The 17,512-nt window shown below is 43.8% G+C and overlaps 1 protein-coding gene across 1 annotated transcript in view; it reads right to left on the bottom strand.

The window, feature by feature from the left end:
- Positions 1 to 14,684, bottom strand: part of GCLC (glutamate-cysteine ligase catalytic subunit) — a 34,409-nt gene extending 19,725 nt beyond the window's left edge. The window contains exons 1-2 of the mRNA XM_065681494.1: positions 14,397 to 14,684; positions 1,072 to 1,184 (exon numbers count right to left, since the gene is read on the bottom strand). Coding sequence (XP_065537566.1) covers positions 1,072 to 1,184; positions 14,397 to 14,546 — 263 coding nt within the window. The 5' untranslated portion in view covers positions 14,547 to 14,684. The remainder of the gene's footprint in view (positions 1 to 1,071; positions 1,185 to 14,396) is intronic.
- Between the last annotated feature and the right edge of the window lie 2,828 nt (positions 14,685 to 17,512).

Here is a 17,512-nt window from a genome sequence, read left to right as displayed (position 1 = left end):
CTTTTAGTACCTGTCTCAAGCTTTGTTCCTCGGGGTCTTAACTGAAACTGGAAAATACAGAACGCTCAACTGCTTCCACAGTACAAAGCAAGGCAAAAGTTACGCCCAATTTATTCTTTCTACTGCCTGTGAATATCTGGTTTTGTTCCACAAATTTATGAGGTTAAGAAATTAAAAGAAGGTTGAGTGCACCTAGTCACCCCTGAAAAGTAATACCTTCCCATCCCCTTTGGGAAGCCATTCCACCTCTATGCAGTACACACTACAAAGAGAGTCACCTCTCCTCTGCTGTTTTTCTGGCAGTAGTAGTATTGAGCCTAAAAGCTAAGGGATTCCTTCTTGCAGGCAGTATCCCTCAATAGTACCCGTACTGAAGAAGACAGGGAAGCCTTACTGGAAGACAAGGCTAAGGCACATAGAAAGAAGCAGACAGGCCCACGGAACAAAAGCCTTTTGTTACTACAGCAGTTTCTATGCCCCTGTTAAGGTGTGACCTGCTTTGGCTTTCTTCAGCCAAAACACTTTGCTGCCTCTGGCTTTGTCTCTCTGTGGCTATCAGTTAAAAGGTAATTCACAGTTCTCTAGCTAGCTGAAATCTAACTATTCTCCACAGAAGAGGATGGGGAAGAATTGCCCTGCCATCCTTACATGTACCTTCCTAATTCTGCCAAAAATGAGCGAGTGCTCCTACAGACAACAGGCTTCCACACATAGCCCACACTTGCTTCTGTAGCCAAGGATATAGGGGCAAGTGCACACATGCATATGCTTTATGGGGCAGGGAAGGTCTAGTACCAAATTACTGTGTATACACAGACACTAAACCAGAGCAAGAAAAAACAAACACCAAACTGTAACTAACTTCTGTGGGTTCGCCATTACATCTTTCTTTCTTCCAAGGCATAACAAAACATGCACGGACTGCCTGCAAGTGTGATCAAATCTTTCACTTCCTGCACCCCAGATTTATGTAAAAATATAGTTTTAGTGACAGCAGACTTGAAAGTTAACACTTTATGTACAGTATCATAGCAAAAAAAGAAAAAGAAGAAACAGGAAGCAGGTACTCACTTGGGGTTTACCTTCTCCCCTTTGTCTTGCAGGGTTTGAAGAACTTCTTCACCACAGAGTGCCAAGCGCACTTTCTTATTCTCATGGTCAAATTTCACTAACATATATTCCACCTTGTAAATAATGAAAACAAAACCAATTAAATGGTCAGATTTTGTTCACAAACACGTTGGCACATAATTTTAAGGATTAAATAGAAAAACAAAATGGATGTCAGACTGAACCTTATGGAAGCTTGAAACCCATCATTAACTGAATGCAGTAAACAGTACTGGAGATGGCAGCAGCAGGCTTATTTTGTCTTGAATTAAGTACTACAATTCCTTGAAATCAGCCTTGAAATTTCCCCCCCCATTTCCAGTTGTGGATATTTTGCAAAAAGACTTCTGAATTTGTATTTGCCTCCATATTATTTTTCAGACAAAAAAAGAAATAAACCACCATGCAAGCCATGGGGGTTACCTACAAACACCTCTCTGTAACCCCGAGTTACAGTCTCTGCTACTGACAAAAAAACCCAGTCATTCTATAAACAAGACTCATTTACATTCATCACTTATTAGAGCTATTTAAGGCTAGCATGATGCCTCATGTACACCATGACTGTTACAGACAGCATCAGTCCTGCTATTAACACACTCCAGCTTTTATCACAGCATAGGGGGTTCCACCCCTTCTTGATTTCAGCTTTGCTGCCACCTTCTCTTTCCCTCCTGCCCAGCAGCACTCCTTGCCCCAGACCACTGCCTCCTTGTCCCTGTACCTGCTCCAGGGTACAAGCCACACTCAATCCAAGAAGTCACTAACAGCAGTGCTACGTCCCAGCATTGGCAAATAAGCTGTTTCCATAACAGCTTATCTGAAAGCAGCCAAACCTGGAACACCCTCATGTCAAACTTCCTAATCTCCATGCATACTTCCTATCAAAGCTCCCAAAAAGACTTTTAGAGTGCTACCCAGCATAGCAAGCCAACAGCTGCCTGCATCTTGTGACCTTTCAGTATTACCGATACCATCAATTTCCTAACACCTATTTGGCAGGGGATGCTTTGCACTGTTCTGGAAAATGTGAAAGACAAAACAGCCCCCAAGTGCAATGTGTTGCCTACCACGTGAAAGCAGAAGTCATACATGGAAATGCATCACAAGGGTACTGGTTTTGAAAACCCCTGGCTGGACCAGCAGTGATATACAGTGCCTTTTGTTGGAGGCTCTGAAACTGGTGCCTCCAAGACTTCCACAACTCATCTCTTACAAACAACTCCAAGACTTCCACAACTCATCTCTTGTTAAGAATTCGAGCTGCAGTTCCACAGCTAGAACCTGTCACAGATTTTGCACTGTGTTCCTCAGTTTGGTTTTCAGACACTGCCTAGAGCTGCATCCAGCAGTACTTAACCAAACACCACTGCTCCAGCCCCAGGAGCTCAGACTCGGGCAAGATGATGATGTTAAAGTTGCAGCATATCAACTCATGGCAACTTCTGTTTGGTACAGAAGTCTGATGCATACAGGGGAACAGCTTGCCAAAACACAGGGAACTTGTACGGTGCTTTCCAGCACACTGTAAGTGGATTTGTGGGCTTTGTGTTCTTTGGTTGCTTCCGTGTTCATGACAGAATTATTGCTTGCTACCGTGACAACAAATATAATCCTCTGTTGGGATTTGCGATTCAATCGCCAGCAGCATTATCCAAGAGTGTCTGTAATTCTACAGAATCTGAATAGACAGACACTCTGGAGGGACTCACTCAGCAGATACACTTGTTTTCTGTATTGTTTTAAGATCAAGTTTTAATCCCCTAAGGAAAAGCAGTGATTTCTAGTTTCTGTGCAAGACAGCATTTTGTGTGGTATTTTCTGGTTTGCATGTATTATTCCACAATAGTCTACTCGAAGTAAATACAGACTACAGTCAACCAGGACGCATTCCAGTACTGATTTAATTATTATCTATTACCAGTCTCTCCAGCCTGACCCATGATTATTGGAAAAAAATAGTGCTTACTCTCACACCTTCCAGTTTCCACCACGTTCAACATCATCTCTTCCTGCTTTGGAAAAGCACCCTCCTCACTCGGACCCAGCCTAAACTAGCGGAGGTACACAACCACACAGGCATCAAGCCCATCGCATGCCTGGCTTCGTACCATACCGTCCAACCGCACAACACCCACATGGATGGGCAGCAGAAGGGAAGGCAAAGGAACTGCAGCTGCCTTTGAGAGACCCCAAAGCTGAACATCTGTCCACCATTAGAGGAGTATGTTACTATGATTAGCCTCCTGTCTTAAAAAAACTCCCCAAATATAACTGCAATAAGCTGGTGGTGAGAACACTCTGCTTCTCTATAAACCGTCTTACAAGTTCCACAAAAGGAAATAAGCCAGAAGTGTAAAGAAGTATTAAGCCAAGAAGGTAAAACCAAAGAAATCAAGATGTTTCATAATCCAAGTGCCGTAGTGAATATATTGCATTTATGCATCTAGCTTTAGAAACAGCTACTACTCTTGCCTTCGGAAACACTGACTAATCTTCAAAGCTGTCTTAACACACAGAAGATCTGCCATTAATTTTAATGAGAAAAGAAAAAAAATCTTCAGACAGCTGCCAACAATTCCAAGCAACCCGCAGAGGACCTTGCCAACAGAGGGACTGCCTGAATGGACATCCTTAAAGAATTTAATTTAAGCTCATCAAAAGGTTTAGCCTGCAGCTAGAAAGAGAGAAACAAATTCAGAGTTCACACATTTTCACGTTTAACTTCAGCTCGTCATTCCCAGGCTTCTCACATGTTTTCTACCCACAATAAAGTTCTGAGGACTGCAGCCAAGTTGAAAGCATCAGCATGTCAGGCAGAGCTTCGAGTCTGAAAGCAAATATGTGGGGTTTCGCCTAGCATTTAGAATTCACCATTTTGTTCTTCTGAGTTAGCTTTTCTCCAATTTTAACTAGCCTCCCTAGCAAACATCCGCATACATGTCAGGTCAAATTATCGATGCAGACGGCTGACAAGCAGTCCTGCTGAGAGCCAGCTAGGAAAGCGCACCATACCATGGCAAGAAAGCTGGCCACTTTGGACCTGCATGCCCAGCCGGTGCTTGCACCCTGCAGCAAACCCTGTGCATCTCTGTCCTCTGGCTGGCACGTGCTGCAAGGCTGCTGACAAACCAGGAGGTGGACTCCCAGTTTCTCCTTGCAGACAGACATGCTCAGCACTGCTTCAGTGGGCCAACCTCTACAACCAGCCCAGAGAAGGAACATCAGTTTTGCCAGCAAGGTTGCAAAGCAAAAGCTGTAAATCCACATACCCACACAGAGCATGCCTGAAGAAATTGTTCAAAGTTAAATGCAGTAAAAAAAACAAATCTAAGTTAAAGCAAATAATAACAGTATAACAGACTGTGAGCCAACAAAAAAACCCTATTCTTTACAGGCTTCCTTCCTCTCAACTACCAACTTGCAATGTACCGCACCTTCAGAGTACTTCCACACCAGCTCTGCCCCACTGCCGTAAGAGTATGCACCATTAGTGCGCTCTGTCTTGCCAACAGGACAGCACCCCAAACAGCACTACTTCGCTTGTTATGATTACTTCTCACAGCCTGCTACCAAGGAAATTCTGGGCTTTTGGAAACTCTTCAGTGTTGCCTCTGTAAATACAACCACAAGTGAGTCCTTGAAGCCCCCCAGCTGGGGAGGATCCAAACCACTCTCCATGCATTAAGCCAAACAGTTGCGATGGACTTGCCCAGTGGCAAAGTGAAAGATGATTGTTCTCTGGAAATGGGTAAACATGCCTGAAATCGTACTTGAATGCCCAAGTTATTTGACCATAATTACACATATTGTTTCGCACTACTTAAAACTGAAGAAGTATCAGGTAAGTGACTCTTTAGTAGCAATTCTAAGGAACAAGGGGAACCAAAGTTGACACACATCCCACATAGTATCACTGTCCAAATCCTTGTCTTGGCAGTGGCCTGCTTTCTAGTATCAAAGCCCTTTCTCACATACTCAACACCATCATGCTAAGTACACTGGGAACAAAACCTATCTAATAGTTGAGAGTGAAGTCTCTGCTCTAGAGTTAATGTTAAAATCCTTTTGATGTTCCAAGTATTTGCCACAAGGTATTTCTGCCTATGCAAACACAAGCAAGCAGTCTGGACTTTGGTAAGCTCAGAAGGTGCTGAGATTACATAGCAGAGGAAAATATTTTAAGAATGATGATCCGTGATCTGAAGAGAAGTTTTCCTGAGAGGAAAGCAGCGCAAGTCTGTATGCTCTCTACATGTGAAAATCAGTTCCCCGAGTTTACCTGTTACCACACTCCTGGTCATCTATCTCAGCTGTGGATGGCCCATTACTGGAAGTGTTTAAGGCCACGTTGGATGGGGCTATTGAGCAGGGAAGTGGAAAATGTCACTGCCCACTGCAGGGGGCAGTCAGCTAGATGATCTTTAAGGTCTCTTACAACCCAAAGCATTCTGCAATTCCAAATGAGGCCTGATCACATGGGACTTATGTACCACTGTTGTTCCTCAAGGACAATCTTATTGACAGTTTCTCCTTCCACTGGACAACTATTGCCGCATATACCTGGGGCAATTATTAGCAGCCTCCTCATACGTACCCTTTTTCAGGAACTTCAAAAAGAAAGGAACTTTCTTCTTAACACCCAGTGAGGTCTCACAGCTTGTGTTTACTATTACCAAAAGTCACTACAACACTTAATATAAGTATTTTTATGCAGTATGCCTCATATTTATGTATATAGTAGAAAATGAGGTGAACTTTCTTCTCAAGAGCATCAAAGAAACAAAACCCTTTTCACTAGTTATTAAGCTTCATTATAGCAAAAATAAAACCCCTAGTTCCCACACACATTTATTGGTCAGCTAGTACACTATTAAAATATCCTATATCATTAAAATGATAGCCTACAGAAGAACAAAGTTTTAATAACCCAACTGTTCATTAAAGAACCTCTGCCACAAGTTTTGAGTGTTAAGATGGAGAAAGCGGTACACATAGGTACCTGTTCCACAGGTACACATAACTCTGATGAACATAAAGCATAACAGTAAAGATTTTTTTTTTTAAATACAGTTATTTTCTCACCACTGCTGTGTGAAATCATGGAGCCACAGGAATAACCAACTGGTACTGTACCTTTAATGACAGGTTTACTGGCCCACAAAGATGAGTGTAAGCCCTGAAGGAGCAGATTTTAGAGGAAAATAAGTCTGGAAGTGCCACAGAGGCCATTCCTATGCTTATAATGTGAGCTATTTCTATGCCTATGATGTGGCCATTCCTAGCCAGCACATCCCCAAACCACATACACTGGTGCATGGATGAGCCACTTTCATGCTCATAAGATTACTATGGGTGTTCTCTGCCACAAAACCAATTTAAAGTATCTGCCATAAACAGCAGAACCAAGGTTCAAATTTACTTCCCAAAGTTCTTAATTTTGATCAAGCAGATTGAACGGGGACAATCCAACGAACAAAGCGGCTTCCAGCTCCACATGAGAACGACTCCCAGAGACCATGCCCTAAAAACAAAACACAGCTGATGTTTCGTATTACATTGACAATAAGCAAAAAACTAAGAACTTCTATGCCACATTAAAGACAACCATAGATAAGGAAAAGGAGGAGGATGCAGGGGCTCTCATTGCAATGATGCACAGCCAGCCCCAGCTAAGTGCTCAGGCCTGCTCCCGCTCCCACTTGCCGATGTCAGGGTTGCAGATTTTCTTTTGCACATGACACAATGTGACTAGAGGATGTCCCGTGCCACGCATACCACAAACCAGGAAGCTGGATTATTAAAAGCTAGAATCTAGAGGTTATAACCATTTGCATGCATCTAAAGATGCGGCACATTAGAGAGCAGAGTGTCTCTGACTGCTGTACCATGTAACACCTAAGGTTAATAGTGTTTTTAAAAAAAAGATACTAGGGTAATGTTAACTTTAGATTTCTACAGCAAAGGCAACTTTGACACTCACTTATGAATGTTCATAGATTTAAAACAGAAAAGAACAGGAGTTTTTTGGCACAATGATATTTTCTGTTCCACACAGGCTAGATGTTCTTATGTACTATTAAAAGATCATTTGATCAACTGTGAAACAGGATGCTGCAAGCTTCCAAGCTGCCTCTTGCATCAGAAAGCAAGACCACAAAAACCATCCCAACACCAAACAAGCAACATCAACAACAATAAAAAACAAAAAAACACCACCAACAACAAAAAAATCATTCTTGCAACTCACCCCTTCTCACACTGTTAACTAAAATAAGGTGTCTGTACAGCAAGAACAGGAAGCCCTGTGGCAAAAGAAGAATTGCAATAGACAACAATGCCGTGACAAGACCATAGCAATTCACTTGACGTCCACAGAAAGATGTTCACTGTGAACAGAATATTTATCAGAAATATACAAACAGCAGATAATTTAAGCCTTGAGATCAGGAAGGAGGAAATCAATGCTTACAATGGGGATGGTTACTATTTACGACAAACTGCAACTTGTTTAGGAAAAAAACCCAACAACCAACCAAAGAAAAAACCCAAACAAACAAACAAAAAAATATCCTTTCTAAACTGCTTTCAACTGAATTACAAAACTAGCTTTTGAAAAAATCACCTCACTATAACTTACAGCAAGTCCTGCACTGTCATACACACAACACATCCATCAGCAAAGCTTACAGGTAGGTCAGGGGTGCTGCACTACAACCTCATCACCTGGCCATGGAAGAACAGAACTGAAGCAAAATAATCAGTTATTGGGGAGGTCACCACATCATGCACATTTTGAGAGCTAGAGGGTTTCGATGTAATTCAGTTTAGGTTTTCCCTGACACGAGGATTAAAGCCAGGGAGAAAAACTAGTTTCAGGATTGTCGGCCAAACCATCTAGTGAAGGAATAAACATGGAGACTCTTCAAGGGCACCCATCTTGTTCAAATCAAGATTTAAGGAGCTGCATTTGCATGCATGAGTGTACTCATTTGAGAGGTTGCATATATACACTCAAGGCTGTCAAGCAGCACGAGCTGACGCATTAACATCATACCTTCAGACCCTTCCCCAGAAATGCCACTATGATAAATAACAGGTGCAGCTACAAAACATTAAGAAAGCACTAAATCTATCTGTAAACAATCAATGCACTGTCCCTTTATTTAACCAAATAAAGCTCGGAGAGAGAGGGTGAACAGGCAGACATGCAACAATCAATCAGATGATTCATGAGTGCTGCTTCCCCACATGCGGTAAACAGGCGAGTACATCGATTAAGACAGCTCCCATTCAGATGCATCCACACATGCCATGTTTGGCAGGAGCCCTCACCAGGAATTTCTGCATGAAAGAAACTCAAAACTACATTCTGTTCAGGGAATTTTGCTGGGGGAGGAGGAGACTAAAAGTGATTGTCTTAAAATAACAAGAGCTCAGATGTAAAAAACAATTTTGGAAAGCATCAGGCTACGTTTGCTTTATTATAATTATGAGATTCCCATAAAAACCTTTAAAATACAACAATTTCTGCATTCCATATATTGCAGCAATTTGTACAAAGTGAGAACGCGAAATCACCAGAATACTGATGATGACTTTGTATAATGACTTGGCTGATATTTCTTTTCAATAAGATCTATTATCAACAGCCAGGAAAATACAACAACTATTTTTGGTGATTCTATTTTATAACACATACAGTAAAAAGCTAGTTAGAAAGTTTCAGATGAACATTAAAGAAACCCCATGAGTCACTTGACAATTATCTCAGTGGTTTGGATAGAGGGACATATATCTTGCAGCACGTGGAGTTTAAAGAAACCACAATAGGTTGTCTGTTCTTGTTTCCCATGTAAGTGTGTCTCTCTGCTTCAAAGCTATCATGCAGTATCTTGTCCCACAGAACATCTAAGCTTTGTAAAGTAAGAAATTATCTTAAAGGGACATCTGCTGCCTCTCTGTTCTATCAAGGTTAGCTAAATTTCTTGCAAAATGAGAAAAGGACATCACCTTTCCTGTACACCACAATGCTCCCTGAACCTACCGCTTCTCTTAACAGTCATGGCCCTTTCTTACCTCTGCTTGACCTTTTCCACATGCATACGTGTCTTTCACCAAGCCTCACTGTCGTATTTTAGCAGAGAGATGACCAAACCTTCACCTGTGTATATCAGGGACAGTAGCTGTACTTATTTTATGCTGCTGGTGAGCTAGATTCACCACTGTTATAAAATGCCCTAGACTTCATTCCTGGTTTTAAATGGCTAACAAAGAGGAGACTCAAACTGTGTGTATCTGAACCCAAACTCATTTCCTTAAGATGTAGCCTGTTATTTTGCCATTTTGAAGTTCTGCAGACTGTAACGCAACATCACTGACAATATTATTTACACATCGCTACTGCTCTGGAAAAAAAAGAAGGCAAAAAGCAAAACAAAACCATGCAGGCTGTAAAGTGCAGCAAGACATTAATACAATAGCTAGGTACCTGGCAAGAATCATTCAAAATGAAAAGCAGCTTTTTTCACAGCCCAGCCTTTCATTAGGAAAAAGGAAAAGGCTTGAAAGAGTCTTGCATCTTCTAATCAGAGGTCACACCTTCAGAACATTCTAGTAAAAAACCTCTGGCCTCTCGTAGAATCTGAGAGGGGCTGCTTTGCTTCTTGCGTGAGTAACGGCTGAACAGCTAATGTTCATTTTAGTTCTTATTTAACTTATTTATAAGGTATGATTAAAATACTAACGGATAAGGAAGGGAACGAACCTAAAGTAGAGAAGAAAGACCAAAAGAAGTTCTTAAAAAAAAAAATAAGAAAGCACTAACAGACAAGCAGTGCAGCGGCACATTTTTCATGCTCCCTCATACAATTTATTATCAAATCCATTTTAAAGGCCTCCAAATTTCACTTTAAGTTTCCATGAAGAGAACAACTTTCTAAAAGCTGAAGATGCTTATTACGTGCTATGTCCCAACACTGACAGGAACAGTCTGATACACAACAAAAGGGTCATTATGTTCAATTCCACTAAACAAGGCTGGGCAAGTCATTTACATATACTTTCAAATAAAACTGTCATGTTTTGCCCATGCTTGCTTTCTACACTCCCCCTTCTGAGCAGATCTCCCTCCAGCATCCCCTTCTCAACATTTTCCTCCTTATTCTTTATTGTTTCTTTGTCCCTGTCAATTTTCCTTTTTCAGCTCTTCTTGCTTTTATTGTTTCTTCCCAGTCCACGCAAGTGTCCAGCCCAGAAAACAACCAACCTGTCCCATTCAGCAGCAAAACAGACTGCAGAAGGCAAGCATTACATACACGTATGAACACATATGTATAGGTAGTTATGCATGAAGTGTCACAATTCATACACTTGTGTGCATGCTCAGCACAAAGCAATGACAGTGAGCCTAGCCAAGGGCCAATCATTCCACTTGTCTGAACCGAGCGTCCGCATTAGGCTGCGAAGTGAAATTTAAGCAACATCCGTCAGCTAGAGGAATGTAATCAGCAGACAAGAGGCACTGAACAGCACAGGAGACTGGTAATGTGCTGGCAGAGAAGAGGGGTTTTTGGGACAAAAGCTGGGAAGCAGCAGAATAGGCTCTGCCTTACTCTCAAAACCCCTTTAAACTCTTTTGGTTCCACTAACATCTGCCAAGCTGCACAAACAAATTGTTTCACATAATACCTACTAACTCTACTGGAGTTTTAAAAGCCAGTACAGAAAAAGTGCAGATTTTTGCATCTGCTGCACAAAATACTAGCAATGACCGCTACTCTGCAAATATAAACGTAAGCGTACATTGTTGGATGGGATAGGATGATGAAAACACAAGGAGACTGTGAGACCGTACTGGTTAGTGTGATGGGGTCTTATCAGCAGATCTAACTGTTGCCCAACTTTTGTAGGCATTAAGGCAAGGATAATAAGGAAGGGCTTGCTGAGGGATAATGAGACAGTTCCACGGTCAGGAGAAGCCAAGCATAAACAGGGAGGCCAACTGTCAGTTTTAAATGAGGCAGAAGTATGATTAAGATACAAAAGACCTTTACAGCAAATGCAGCTTCAAAGAGACCTTTAGAAAGATTTGATTTTTTTAACCAAGTCTTATTCTCTGCTACACTCACATCTGTAGGTTTTGGGTTTTGTTGTGTTTTTGGGTTTTTTACCATTGCAAAGGCTTCATGGTTGCGGAAAACAGAGTAAAAAAACTGCCCCCAGGAAAGGCAACAGCTCTTGGTTCTACTAACCCTGAAAGCAAGAAGACAGCTGACTTTTCAAGAGGCAACAGAACCACTGTTTTGACCTTTCCAGTTCTTAGTCAAGAGAATATGGGAGCACTAGGGAATGCTGCCCTGCTATGCAAGGTGTGATGCTGCCTTGCTTTCTTGAAAACAAATGCCACCATCCTGCTAACACTTTTAAGCCTCAACAATTTTGCCTAGCACCCAAGAAACAGAAAGTATATGATCATTCCCCACAGTTTCATTCCCTGGGACCACAGGGAAAGTTATAAGCACCCCAAAGGACCGTCACAGTTCTATAATGAGTCTTACAACACACACTGAAAAGTGGAGACCTGTTGAAAAACAGATCCAAAGAAAAAGCTTGGTTTATACTCTAAAGCAAACACAGGATTTCTTCTTCACAATGGCATCAGCTAGATGGGGACAATCTTTACAGATTCACACATGTGCCCTGAAAGACAAACTCAGGATGTGCTGAGAAATTTGAAGCAGTCCTTAAAGTTAAAAAAAAACCCAAAACAAAACCTTTCACCAGTGTCTCAGAAACATCTCTTGAACACAAAAGTAATTGTTAATTCTGATTTAATCTCTACCATTATACGAGGGCTATCATCTTCATTCTTGATGTCTATCTTCAAGAGGTTTTTAAAACAACAAAACACCCTCAGGCTGTGACTTCATACACGAAGGTCAAAGTACACAAAAGGCTTTTAATGAAAATTGTCCAATTAGTTGATCCGTCTAAGCTGCATGTAAATGTGGCGCCACTTTCTAATAACTAGGAATTTGAGAGGAAAAAACAGAAAACAACTTTACCTCTTTCCCCACTTGCCTGTCTACAGCACAGCTGAAATAAGTTACGGAGACAGGTATGCTTTTGTGTTTGCACAAAAAGAGCAGGCTGGCAGCAAGTATGTGATACACTAACACACTCCTAAACACTGTGTTACATAAAAAAAATAAAATTGCATAATACAGTATAATAAAAATAAGCAGCCATGCCTGAGTTTATTCCCATTTGCTAAAATCAGAGATAGGCGATAAACTGGGTTACCTCTCAATGTTCACAGGCATTTCAAATATGGCTCTTACCTTCTTATCAGAACTGTGGCTGTAATCATAGTAATCATACTGGTCTTAAAATTCTGCCTCTTGCCATACTGGGCATGACAGAAGAAAACTGAATCTCCTTAAACATAACACACCACCATTCACCAGCCAGTTCTGCTTACCCCTTTCCTCCACATACCCCTGCTACCATCTTCACATTAAGCAGAACTTGCTGAATCTCACAGTGAAGCAGAGGAAGCTCTGAGTAAACAAACCACCCTAGAAAACTGAATGGGAGAAGAGTCTTCTGCTGGGTTAAGTTCTTGAACTCACAGACAGTATCGATGCAAGGAAGGCAGAAGAAACACGAGCCTGGGGCAAGAAAAGGGAAGCTGAACCTGCTTGCTTGCGGATCAGCCCTAGCTATCTTGTGAAATCTCACCCTGAGAAAGCAAGGACAACTAGAAAGTAATGCCCATTGAAAAATGAGTATCCCATCTTAAAGATTAATGAGAAAACCCCCAAGCTAAGTCTCAGAGCAACAGGAAGGCTCTGCTCCATCTATATTCCTGACAAATAGGACTATTTGCGAGGCTCGTCTATCAGCATAACTTCAGTCATACAAGAGATGAAGGGACATAGAGAAGTCAGATATGGATTTAAACTTCCTGAGCGCACATCATTGACTGCAAAGCCCTCCAGTGCAGAATAGACATGCTGGCAGCATTAGTCCCTTTACAGGACACATTTTTAGTAGCCAAGGCCTTACTCAGTCCTCTTGAAAGCAGCTCCTGTGCTCCAATGCTTGCCTTGTTAAGTTGTGCGAGATATGACATCAGTTCCTTAAAAGAAGAACAAACTTTAATAATCAAGGTCTCTCAGGGTGCTCAATGGAACAGCATTTTTCTCTGGCAAAGAGCATCTGTGAAAACCTGTTGTTACCCCTGGATAAAGTTTTTTCAGAAATGCCTTTGCCATTCAGAAAGGAAATGGAGCACAAAACAGAGATGCACAGAGAAGCCCCCATGTTGTGCACTTCCCACTCTGCTCTGTGAACTCCCCTGCAGTCACATCACAAACACCTCAAAGTGACAAGCTGCACCACACCAGCACCATGATGAAGAAAGGCTACTAGTGCAGCACATCCAAAGCTACTCGCTGTCTCCAGGGAAAGCCGGGACCCTTGGGAAATCCTGATCAACAGAGGAGGGAGCTTCTGCTCCTCACTGAGTGCTGTCAGTCTGGGACGCAATTCAGTACAGGCTTGCATGGCTAAGACCTGCAGATAAAGTTACGGTCCTCGGGCACAAAGCACGTGCAACGAAGTTCAAGTCATGACCTGAGTGACTGTCCTCATCCTTGCTCCAAAGGCAGGCTTACTTGCGCCAGACGCCTGGAAGACTTAAGTAATACAAAGGTTTGGCAGATCCCTTTCCACAGGGGCAAGCCAGGACCACAGAGGAACCTGGTGTGCGGTGAGAGGGGTGGTGCTGCTGAGCCCACCTGCCCACCTCCTGTCCCTGCTTCCCTTGCTCCCCTTCCAAGACCAAGGCACTACCCTGAAGTTTAGACATACACATGCTTTAACCAGACCTCACTGCAGAGAAAACAAACAAGCGCACGGGAACGAGCAAGTGCTGGCAGACATCACCGCTCACAGCAATACACCTCCCGAGGTGTACCATCGGGTTTACCAGCGCCCGACGGCGGCGCTGGAAGTTGTGTGAACGTTCAGAAATCACCAGGTAGCACCGGGGCAGCCGTGCTGCGCAGCCAGAGGCGGCGAGCGAGCGACAGCGTGTGCGTTGGAAACAAAGCCCCGGCGGGCAGCCTCAGCGCTCCCTTTCCGCCGAGAGCCGCGGCCGAGCGGCCAGATCCCCTGCTCCCGGGCAGGGCCCGGGCCGCAGCCGCGGCGGCACCTGCACCCGGGCGGCGGAGGCCGCATCAGGCCGTGCGGGTCCGGTGCGGTGCGCGCCGGGGTCTCACCTCGTCACCCCACTTGAGGACGTCCTTGTGCCGGTCGCGCAGGGCGCGGTAGATGTGGAGGAACTGGAGGATGCCGTGCTTCCGCACGTGCTCCGCGTACCGCCGCGTCTCCTCCCAGCTCAGCGGAGAGCCCTGCGACAGCAGACCCATGCCGGCCCGCGGAGCGGCGGCGCACGGAGGGCGAGCGGAAGAGACGAGCGCAGCCTACGCAGCGCGGGGTGCGCTCTGCGCCCCGGCGGCAGCGGGAGCTGAGCCCGGCGCCACACGTGACGGCACAGCGCGTCAGGCCGTGACTCAGCACTTTCCGCTGCAGGCCCCGCCCCGGCCCGGCCGGGGCTGGCTGGGGGCAGGCTGAAGCGGTGCCCTGCGGCCGCGGCGCTGCTGCTGGCTTGGCGGCCGGGGGCGGCTCTATCGCAACGTGCCCGGGACTGGGGAAGAGGGAGGCGCCTCGGGGAAAGCAGCCGCCGGGGCAGCTGCCGGTTCGCCGCGCTCGTGTGCGTGTTGCTGCCCCGCTCGCTCCCCGGCGCACGCCCCGAGCGCAGGGGGAAGCGTCCCTTTGCCTCCTGCGGAGGGCCTGCTGAAATGGCGGCGGGGAGATGTCCGCTCCGGCGGGCCTGCCCGCGGCCAAGGGTGCAGGAGCGGCGGGTCAGGCCGGCTGGGCTGGCCTGGATGGGGTTCCTGGTAGAAAAGGGCCCAGGTGTGGCTAAAAGTGCCTAAATACAGGTCCTAAAATACGGACGGTGGAGTGAAGGGTGTTGTAGATTTATTATAGATCAGAGCGCACGTCTCAGAAAGAAAGGACAGGTTGACTGGGGCTGTGAGCAGCCTGGTCTGGTGGACTGCCCTTCACACGGCAGGGGGTTGGAACTAGATGAGCTTTAAGGGCCCTGCCTATCCATACTATTCAATGATTCTATGGATCCGGTGCCTACGGATGCTTCAGGTGGGTGGAGTGAGACTCCATGGAGACACCTCAAGAGAGACATGTCTGCTTTGGCTGTAAGGCCCACATCCTGCTCTGCCAACTAAGGAAGATGTCAGGGATGGGTTAGTTACCTCAGAATTGTCCTCAAGGGCATTGGAACAGCAGTCAGCTCAGGAAAGGGGAAGCAGGGGTATGTCAGAGTGTGTGATGTTTGATACAAGACAGAAGGAAGGCCTATCAGTGCTACTTGAAGTGTTTGCTAAGTGAGGAGAGAGAAATAAGGAATTAAACATTAAAATGAAGAGAAAGGCTCTCACTTCTGAGAAGCTGGACCCTTGGTTTTATTACACTCACTGAAGTCTTTCTTTACAGTCCTTGAAGACGAGCATAGCTGGTATGCAGTAGGATTGCATAGCTAAGGATTTAAGAATTAGTAGACTATTTAAATTGTGGTATAGCCCACTAATGGATGATCTGTATTATTAGATATTTCATTAACTGAATGACTGTATTGACAGGAACTGACTAATTGTCTTTCTTCCAGGATATGAGGTTCCTCAGGGGTAGGACAAGCTCCCAACACAGTAGAATAATAAATTTGAAATGCATTAGTGGAAGATACCAAACATTAAAATCATTCAAAAGTAAAAGGTTTTGAATCTTGGTTATTTTTTTAATTACCTAGGTTTGCACACAAAGGGCAGCGTTGACAGAATAAGAACAAACAGTGTATGTGCTGGTTTTAGGGGCTCATGACTTTTTCAGCGTAATGTTTTTCACTAAAATTATAATGGCTGATCTAACTGAAATCAGTGCTGAAGGGTTAGTTTGAGGAAGAAGAAAACAATCTTTAAGTTTAAATCTCTTTTAAAGGATTTAAAAGATTAAAATGTTTTTAATTTTTGAAAAATCAGGACATCAGAATATCTTGCACTTGGCAGTGGGAGTCAGATGAGGCGTATCCCTCATGTGAAAGCCAAGTTGTACTGTTATTTCAGATCTGAGAGGACAAAGAGACTTAATACACCACCCTGCATATTTGAGGACAGTTGCACCAAAAGATCAAGATTCAGCATTGCTGCCACCCAGCTTCAGGTTTTCCATGGCTTTAACTTCAAGCTGGAACACCTGAGGAACACCAGCAGTGACCAAGTGGCAGCTAATGTCTTTTCTGCCATCTGTTTTAGCCTCTTTTGTTCTCTTGGGGCAGTCGAGCTTGGATTTGGTTGGAGCAAACGCTGGTATATCAGAGCAAACTTAACATTGTCATCTTATGAATTTGGGCTAACCTTTTCGTGTTACTTAGGATCCATGCTCCCAGCTGACTTGGCTGATGTGAGAGCACTGTGGTGCTGAGAGATGTTTTTGAAAGAACTGGGTATTTGGTGTGATCCCAGCTGCTTGAGTGTGCTGCTGTTTATAACTGAGGGTAAACATTTCCAGCAACATACACAGCATTTCCAAGCTCAGATCAGCTTTATGATAATGCAGCCTGCTATTATGCAGTCCATACCACTGACCACTGATGCTACTCTTTGACCTGAAATTCAAGAGCACATTTTCAGTGTCTTTTTCCACGTTTAAACTCAGCTCATTGTTGCATTATGTCAGTTCCATTATCTGCTCTGTTTCCAGTCCTGTGTGCTTAATCATATCAACTATAGAGTGAGGACATTGTTTATAAGAGAAATCCAAGATATTTTCCTTCTGCACTAGTAAAACTGGTAAAAATGTAAACTGTTTTTTCACATTGTAATCTTTAGCATAACAGCATGGCAGGTCAGCTCTGTTTATGAGGTGTCTACTATCTTCACTTGCAGCCTTTTTCGCTTCAGTTCTAGTGTATGTGTTCTAGCAGTGCAGGGCTGTCTGTAGTCCTTTTCCTTTGCAGAGACTGTGGCATGGAGGAGGACTATAAAGCATCCTAAGGCTGACAGAATGCAGAAGCGTTCATATGCTGATCACAAAATATGACTTCAAGACAAACCACCATTGTATAATATCTGCCTACCTGCATAATGTTGTGTAATTATTTCCAGTACACTTAGTATCATGTATAATTACTTCCAGTACACTTAGCAGGAAAAAAAACCTTCTCTAAACATGCAGGCATTACTTCGGATGTTGTTATTTAGCTCTGTACCAATATTCCCAGCCCCAAGACTTAGCTAGTTTCTCTGGACAGTTCAAA

Source organism: Lathamus discolor, chromosome 5, assembly GCF_037157495.1.
Source record: "Lathamus discolor isolate bLatDis1 chromosome 5, bLatDis1.hap1, whole genome shotgun sequence".
NCBI lineage: Eukaryota > Metazoa > Chordata > Aves > Psittaciformes > Psittacidae > Lathamus > Lathamus discolor.
The sequence above is the reverse complement of the archived record's forward strand: the minus strand, read 5'-3'. Positions and strand labels throughout refer to the sequence as shown.